This window comes from Ceratina calcarata, unplaced genomic scaffold, assembly GCF_001652005.2.
Source record: "Ceratina calcarata isolate Rehan_Ccalc_2016 unplaced genomic scaffold, ASM165200v1 scaffold160, whole genome shotgun sequence".
Lineage (NCBI taxonomy): Eukaryota > Metazoa > Arthropoda > Insecta > Hymenoptera > Apidae > Ceratina > Ceratina calcarata.
In genome coordinates this window covers 62,292-71,701 of record NW_017137285.1, presented here as the reverse complement: position 1 = coordinate 71,701, position 9,410 = coordinate 62,292, and the positions used below count along the sequence as shown (strand labels likewise).

General features: G+C 39.2%; 1 protein-coding gene across 1 annotated transcript in view; it reads right to left on the bottom strand.

Moving 5' to 3' along the window:
• Window positions 1-144: 144 nt before the first annotated feature.
• The window catches only part of Fas3 (fasciclin 3), a 15,743-nt gene continuing 6,477 nt past the window's right edge, over window positions 145-9,410 (bottom strand). Inside the window, exons 5-7 of the mRNA XM_018037193.2 lie at window positions 8,709-8,850; window positions 6,891-7,004; window positions 145-4,186 (exon numbers count right to left, since the gene is read on the bottom strand). Of these exons, the coding sequence (XP_017892682.1) occupies window positions 3,957-4,186; window positions 6,891-7,004; window positions 8,709-8,850 (486 nt within the window). The 3' untranslated portion in view covers window positions 145-3,956. The remainder of the gene's footprint in view (window positions 4,187-6,890; window positions 7,005-8,708; window positions 8,851-9,410) is intronic.

Genomic DNA, 9,410 nt, shown 5'->3' with positions numbered 1-9,410 from the left:
ATATATATATATATATATATTTATTTATTCATTTATTTTATATATATATATAATTTAATATATACAACACGCAGTAATTTCGATCGTCTTCGCCCGACCAGTTCCTTCAGCAGGATTACTCCCTTTTCATTCTTCTTCTTCTTCTTTTTTCTTTTTCTTTTTTACTTTCTATCTCTTTAGCGAGCATTTAATTTTTCCTATAACACATATCGAGGAGAACTCGTTGGACAAGACGATCATTCTTTGTAAGTGAAAACACGATCGCACGCATATGGAAATAATGAAGGAGTGTATGTGCAGAATTCGGAAATGTTTCGTCAACGGGTGACGGATACCGGGCTCGATAGTCGCTTCAATTTTTCATCCTCCCTTCCCTTTCTTTCTTTCTTTCTTTCATTCATCGTTCCCCATTACTTTTACCTTAATAACTCGTCTGTACGACCGCCGTGGACACCTACGTTCGTAAACATTGTTTTCTGTGAGTGTCGTGTATCGTGTGAGTCTGTGCATACGTCTAATTACGAGTGTACAATCATCAGTTTTTCTCATTCAATGATAATAACCGAGCTAAGCAAACATTTATTCATACAAAAGTACAAACAACACTTATTGTCGACGGGAATGATAATGAAATCGCGAGACGTCGCTACGTCGAAATTCATCTGTATATGCCGTCTTACGGATTGATCACCCCCAGCCGTGTCTCGTGATTCTCAGTTTTTTCTTTTCTCATTAACGACAAACGACGCAACCTTCGAACGAACAGATAACGCATCGTTCGCGCGCACTCTCATGATCGATAATTAATTCACGCGACTCGTTTGCTACAAGAATAGGATACTCGTAACGTTATTTTCCTCGCCAGTTAACGGCTCTTCCGCGATGAATATTCCGTCGCGGCCTGTCGACGAATACGATTTTCCCTTTTTTTGCGAGTCCTTCTCGGACAGACGCAAAGGTGTAAAGCTATTAAATTATCCAGCCTGCTAACGGCGTATCTGTCTGTCGCTTGTCGCGTGAAAGAAAAAAGGATTATCGACCGTGAGAGTCGGTTGGCGATGCGAGAACCGGCGTCGGAACGACTGCGTTAGAAAAAGGAAAAATCGGCGACTTCGGGTCCCTTGTGATCTCGTTAAAGCGTAACGCTTGCAGACGCTGTTTCCGCCGTGAACGAAGGGGAATGACAAGGCCTGGCTTCGCTTCGAGGAGACTGCGATATTAATGAACTTTTATCGAACATTTTCATCGATTAAGCGATTCGTACGAAGAGCTCGGTATCAAAAAGTCGTAATTTCTCAACCAGAAATCAAATGTCGTTTGGTCTCAGGTCTTCAATGAAGTCGTAATATGAGTGCGTACCATTTACAAAAGTTCTTGTTATAAAACTGTATCTAGTAGAAAATTTCGATAGTCGATAAATGCTTCCAGCTTTCTCGCAACCTCTCAAGGTACGAAGATACACTGTGGATGGACGTAGTTGCTAAAGTGAAAATGCTTCACCACTGTACTGCGTTAACTCTTCATTTCTGTGTTTTTAAAAATCTTATTTGTGTATATTTCGATCTTTCTATATTATTTCACGAATGTCTGAAATATAGCAGTCACTAAAAAAACTAGTGCTTTCTAAAGTGAAAGCATGTTGTAAAAATCTCGCTTGAAATTTAAAACTCTTTTAAATGAAAGAATCGTGGCTTTAAATAGGTACTTCCTAAAACGTGACACATCAGAGGATTAAAAGACTATTATTATTATAATTTGATTAGTCGTTGGATTTTAAATTGAGCGTGTATAGTGATTGACACCGCGTAGAAAAAATAGCCGTATAACGAGCCAGTGCCCGTGTTGAAAAGATTGGAATATAAAAGTAGAATACGTACTCCTCGTATTCGGATCACTAGTTCATTTGAAATCGTATAAATAATACTGTCCTTTTCTGGCAAAAACCGTTCAAATCATAAAACGATTACGTGTGTGTGCGTGTACGTGTGAGTGTCCGGATAAAAGGATAGGCTGCGAATGAAAACTACGTCGTGGAATGTGTTCGTTTTGTCTTCGAACGTGGTAACGGCGTGATATTATATACTCGTTTGCGTGTGCACGTAAAAATGATTTCTCACAGAAACATTCAACCGATGCGACGAGCTGAAAGAGCCAAGGCATCTAAAGGTTTCTAAAAAAAATACGTCAGTCAATTCGGCGTGTTTCAAAGGGGAAACACGGTTTCATTTATGTATACACTCGTTTGTTACCGTGTAGCGCGTTCAATTCATTAAAAATATTGTTGGAAGTTCAGTTTTCGAAAAAGTTCACAGCGAAATAGAGGAACAGAAAGGTAAACGGTGAATTATAAAACCGTGAGAATTTCTGTTTACAGTGCATACGCAATTCATCGTACAATATTTTTTTGTTTTATGATTTTTCCCCCATGTGTTTTTTCTCAACGTTCGTGGGTCTTTTAGAAAAAATTCGATACTACAAAATTTGATTTGTTCACGCTAGCGTATATGAGACTCTTTTGTTTTTCAATCGCCACGAAAAACGGTGCGTCTCCGCGTTTCGTACCGCTTAATTAGATCTGTTAGTAATAACTGCTAGACGTTGGGTACAACGCGAGGCGGTAATCGTAGCGGTAGTCTCTGTCTCGATCGGCATTCTCTCTCGCAGGAAACTCGATTACATGGATTCACCTAGAGTAGAACGGTACAATTTGAGAACAGCTCGCAAACGCGCATTACCTAACAACGATACATTAGCGATATTCCGACCCAATAATTTATCGAGGACGTCATCATGTTTGTTTAATAAGTCCTAAGATTCCATTATTTTTTCTCCCATTGGGAAATCTATGTTTGTTAAAAGAGAGAGATATCCTCGAGAAGTTATGGGTCGCATGACGGTGTATGAATATCTTGATCCAAGCGAAGTTTCTTCGATTTGATACATCCGTGAGAAGAAAGAAAAGGTGGTGAGACCGCCGACTGGACGACGGTGGGTCGCGTCGAAACCCTATTTACAGAAGTTACACGGCGATCAGGGAGAACGAGTGTCTCGCTTTTGCGATTACACACGCGTCGAGGCATCGAGGGATCGTTTCGGACCGTCGGCGAGCGGAGAATCTTCTTTTATAAAACGCGCAGGTTCGTGCACGGTTCTGTCTCTTCGGCTACGAATAACCGCCATCGAAGGGGCCAAAGTAAGCATAAAAAAGCGGATCAGATCTAACGCGAGATTCTTCTTACATGTAATTTATCACTTGAATCGAGTTCGTTGGGAGAATCTGACACACACGTGTGTCACGTTGAATAAATACGTTATAATTGGGTGAAAAAAAAGTTAAAATGAGATTGCTGTGGCGAGATACAGGGGAGAACACGTGAACGAGAGGAGACACGACACGTGCACCTCGCTGTCACTGATTTTAGATCCTTTGCACCTCCGGTACATGCGTCGGGAATTCATTGAGTGATAAAAACAGGTAATGGTAAGATAACGATACGATCGTTTCTGTAATTATCGGCTTTAAGAATATATATAGAGAACCTTTGACGTACGACCACGATGACCTCGAGTTGGATCGGATGGTGTTAATAAAGGATCCAACTCCGTGGAATAAACCGATATCAATCGGTTATTAAATCCGCTAGATCATATATTATCGTACCGTCCTAATAGTTGTTTTCATAAAACGGCGATTAGATATTCAGCCAAGAATAGTCATTACCAATCTGTAACTATTTTTTCCCCTCTTCCAAATAATTAACATTTTAAGTATAATAATTGAGGGATTGAATCATCGAGAGATATTCATTTCGATCCGACGCATCGAATACAAGACAAAATAATCGAAACATGTCGTTTCGCATGATTAAGGATCGGTGCAAAGGGCTTATGAATCGAATCAAGGGGTGACAGTTTATAATCGCGGTTGAAGGAGTCAGCGATCGTCGATCGTTTTTTTATACAGGCGTGTCCGTTTTCTCGTCCTTCTTGGGCTCCTTCATGTCCGTATTCCCGTTGATGTATTCCGTGCTCGCGTGTATCGGATTCTCCTGGCCACCCTGCGGTATTTTCTCGTCGATGATGTGCGGGTCCTCGTGATCCTCCTCGTCCTCGTCCCCGGGAGTGATGTGCGCCTCGCTTCCGGCACCGACACCGCTCGCAGCTTCCTCGTCGCCTCGACGCCTCGCTGCAACAAGCAACGCCACGATCGGTCAAGGCAAAAGTGCGTGTGTGGATTTTTACTTGCTCGTCCCGTTCTCGTTTTACTTTTACAGCAAGATTTTTTTATTCGTTTTACTCGACTCCGTTTTTCGCTCGAACCGACAGTCGATAGTCCGTGACGTCTGTTTCGTTACGCGTGCTATGAAATCGAGTCTCGTGCAAAGGATGTCTAAAAAATTTTCGCAAACGCGCGAGTTGCACGCTGGATTTCACGAATTATCAGGAAAATAATTGTTTTATACATTCAACTTTATAATCGGAGAATTATGTCCTTTTAAGGATTTGGTGAAACATAATCCGAGGTACGCATCTTCAGTGCAGATGATAACAATTTCATATCTAATAATTTACTAATACCAGTGCATCGAAATTATTCAGACTCCGAATTGAAGGTAGAGATCGAACGGCGGGATAATCGGATAGTCTCTCGCGTCGCTCGGGCGTTTGCGTTCGAGCGTAAATTATTAATCGATCGTTATGCAGCGGTTAATAGTTATAAACATTCACAGGCAGTTCATCGCACTAATATTCCAATCCAAGCAAAAGGTAAATGTGACTAAACGTGATCGTGACAAACTCTGAACGGGTAATCATCTAATTATCAGCTAACGTAACACAACACATCGAGAATCGTAAAACAGGTTTAAAGGGGGGGGGGGGGGGGGCGCAAAGTGGGTTTCAAAAGGATGTTGTTACGAGCATGCTTGTAGAGTAATCTAGGGACAGATCGCTATTTAATTACTGTTCTAACGGCGAGAGAAGATAGTCACGATGGAAAAGCGAATTCGGATAGAAAGAAAATTAATATTGATAGGGGAGGTTTGGTTTGACTCCGAACGAATGTCACCACACTTGCCTTCGCCGATTGTTCGTCGTTGCTTGTCGCAAAAGAAACTCGCCCTCATTCACTCGGCCCCGCGAGCCGTGAATTTAAAGGAATCTCGCAAGGGACTTGTCGAGCGTTCACAGCGTGTCGCAATAGACAATTGTGCCCAGAGTCAGCGTTTTTCACACGCGGGATTCCCCTTGCCAGCCGTTATTCAATCGCAAACGAATGTTTCTCCCGCTTATAGGTCCCCGTGCGAACTAAATTTCGTCTTTAAACGTAACCGCTAAAAGAATTCGTTTCCATTCCGTTGTAGATTGGAAGAGAGGAGAATTTCGAAGATGTTGCGAGAAATTAATAGTGAACGTTCAAATTAGGCGTCGTTATTAGTCATGCTGTGTAATTCGTAAGCACGACGTGCATGCACGAATGATTGCGTAAAACATGTATGTTCGTGGCTGATAAAGGAGAAATGCCGTTAAGTGGTCGATTGGATATACTGCTAGAAAGATTTTATTTTCGATAGAAATATATTCGTACGTTGAACCGAGAGTCGATAAACGTATCGTTCGGAACAATAAAATTTTGATTTGTCACGCGAGCCTCGATTGTAGGCCAATAGTCCTGATATGAATTATCGAACTTCAACCGCGTTTTTTCTGCACCGACAGCGTGTTCAAAATCGTTTCTTTTTTTACCCGAGAGACTTCCGTCGACTATTAAAAAAATGGATAGCAAGAGAGAATTACGAGAATGCTGTCGAGATTTATTCCACTCCAAAAGGACTTTATAAATTCAGTGCCATTTTCCTTTTTTATTCAACAGCTAATCCGATTTGATAATTCAACGTAAAACATTATTAAAGACTTCAATGTATTTCGCTGGCTCATTGAAAGCCTGATTGTATGTGACGTAGATTCGACACGTTCATAAATCTATTTAATTCATAATTCACCTTCTATGGATTCACTTCTGTTGTTTAAAATACAGGTTGAAATCTGGTAAGTTCGCTTTCTCAACATTTGAGACCAGATTCGACGACAGTAACAATAACAACAACAATAAGGTAAAAATGTCAAGGGATTGATTAATAAATGGTCTTGCGTAGATGGAGAGAAGTGGCGAGCAGACGAGCTGATGATGAACGAAGAACGAACATTAACAATTTTACTAAGGGGATTCGCTGTTTTGCTGCCTGAGGTGACTTACCCCTGGACAGTGTCATGCCTAGAGTACGGAATCGCAAGGTAATTGTTGCTGTATCTCCTTATTCTTTACTTGGCCCGACTTGCATGCTGTCCTATCGGTAGCGGCACAACACACAAGACATTTGTATACATACAAATATAGAGATGTAAAACAATAGACATTTATACTCTCATAGTGGCGTGTAAATTGTGGCTACGCACGCGCACATTATTATCGGAAATTATTTGAAATTGATATAATTGTTCTTTGAACTTTCCAACGAGTTTCTATAAATCGTCCCTTTATCAATTTTTCACATGTATCATCTCAATTCAATACCAGCAAGAAAAATTTAATATACAGCTTAACGAAATTGATAAGTAACACTACTACATTGATTATAATTAAAATTAATATCCTACCTAATATAATATAAAAAAAGACAAAAATAAAATAAAAAATACTTTCATCGAAGTGATTAATTCCTCTAAATTTTCTCATAACTGTTTCAGTTACTTATACATCGTTCATAGAATTTTTTATTATTCATATTATGGGGTAGAAGTAACAAAAGTACACGAAAGATCGCCAGAAGGGATGGGAAAACGAGTGGTTCGGAAAAAATCGTATAATTATTAGAAAACTGGGTACATACCTGCGAAGCACCAGCGTCCGGTCGCGCGGGCAAAAATTATTATGAAAACGATGAGAATTAGCACCAAGGCTCCAACGACGATGCCGATAATCGAACCAGCATCTAAGTCAACGCCTGAAATTTTTTACAAAATTCGCATTGAGATTTGCTGTATAATTCTTTCTTAATTAATATAAAAATCTTAATCTAATCTAGAAACATTATCAGCTGTGTTTCGTTTCACTTCGAACAATAATTTCTTCAAATTTTGTCGTTTGAATTTTATCTTGATTTTAGAATGTGTAACTGTACATGTAATGCGCACGAAAAGATTTATTGAAAATTCAGTCAAAAGATGTTAAATTAGAAACCATGCGCCAATAATTCAACATTCTAATGCATTAAAAACTCTCTGGCTTAAAAAATGAAGAAGAAGCTAGCTTAACGAAGCTTTTAACGTCTTCAAGACATAATTAAAAATGATAGTTTTCATTAGTGAATCTCCAAGTGTCTTGTGTACATACTTATAGTCGCAATACGTGTTTGATAAACAAATTAGTATAGAAAGCAAGCGTAAACGTGCTCGCATATGTTAAAAAATAGACGATAGAATATCGTGACTAGAACGTTGACAAGCGCTCGAAGCCTTTCACATTTACAGTGTATTCAACTAATCGTTCTGATGCAAAAAGATGTGCAAAGAAATCGGTGCCGCGAAATTCGTATCCAATATCGGAAAAAGCGTCGATTCACATAGAGGCGGTCGGACAGAAATTTAGTCACGTTTATTCGAAAAATACAGATATCTGCCATTCATGTTTGTAGTTATATCAATACAAACGTAACGTCACACATACGTGTATACGCGTATTCTATATATGTATATGTATATGCGTGTACCCACGCGCGGAGTTCCATTCGCGTGATTCCTCTGTAAATCTATCGCGTACCTCTCGACTAAATTGATGACACTGTTTGGGTAAAACTGGAACGAGCAACATCGGTGATACAGTTTTTACGATCATCGTTCGGACTTGAAAACAAACATAAATACGATGTCCCAAGACAAACAGCGTTTACTGATTAAAAGAAAATAAAAGATCCGAGAATCCAAAATCCATATTGCTTTATTTATCTAAACGATATAAATGTTTTTGAAGTTTTATTGAATAATAAAACGCGAGATGGAATTTGATTTCGATGGAACTCGGCGCGCGGACGGCGCGACATCGACTACTTACGTATAATAATTTGAAAGAATAACATTACCTAGTGCGTGCATGTGTTCGGAGAGCTTACCATAGAAGTGACCGAACGGCCCTGCGTGAGAGCATGCGGTGAAGGATCGATATGGTTAGAAAACACATAGCGCATACGTAATAGAAAGAACACGCAAAAATATATATATATATATATTCTAATTCGTATATGTATATTCGGTGTAATCGAAAACGTAATGACGGCCACGGGTGGTACGTGATAGTGACAACGAAATATGATTGTGATAGACAGCGAACGAGTGAGTATGCTCGATGGGCTGAGATGCTGGTGACAAATACGATGTGTGAGAATTAATAGCGTGATCGACAGCTATCGATGAATTTTCAGATCGTTCTTATTGTCTGCTTCCTTTCAGATATTTTCATTATTTCGCGATCGAAGACAAGAGATTCAATTACCATTATTCATTTTGTATTCCCTTTACCGTAAGAGTTTTCTCTAATCTGTACTTTTAACAGCAATTGCAAGTTTACTGTGGATTATCTACTACTTCGGTGCACGGTGTGTGAAATCATTTTTTTTTTTTTCGATAATAAATGAGTATCTGAATAATTTTACCTGCGGGTTCTGTGGCTGTCGACAAAATGATATGATATTCAAAAGCTCCTTCCTCGTTACGGGCTTCCAGGATATATTCCTTTTCAGTGTCGGATTTCTGAACGCTGTCGATCGTTAAAATTACGCTCCATGCTCCCTTCCCCTGTAACAAAGAGATTTATCTACTTGCTTCATCGATACTTTTTTTAAATGAAACATCCTACTTTAATTTTCCTCTAACAACTGCTGCGATGTAAAAATAACTATTTGCTATGAGGAGATAGTTGCCGTATAAATGGTTTACGCAGCAGAAAAATAGAGGATAAAAGAAACCATCCATGTACGTTCTGGATCGAACGATGTGCTCGTTTTGCTACAAAGAAAATGCGACTCTTGTTGCTCGTTACCAGCGGAAACTGATTCACCGTTCACCGACCTATTCGATTAGCAGTTTTCAATCATTTCAGGGATTAGTCGTATTACAGTTGGCAAACTCCGACTAAATCCCTTCATTGACGTTTCCACAGTATCAGTTTTTTGGCAATGTGCAATTTTCAAACTGTACACTTTTGTTTGCTTTCAAAGTTCAACTTTTTATGAGAAAAAACAGGAGCCCAAGCTTTTGTTATTCCATGATAATTTGTATAAATAACATCTATAAATTACTATTTTGTAAAATATTTTTCTGATGATTTATTTCAATTATTTTATCAAAACTTAAGG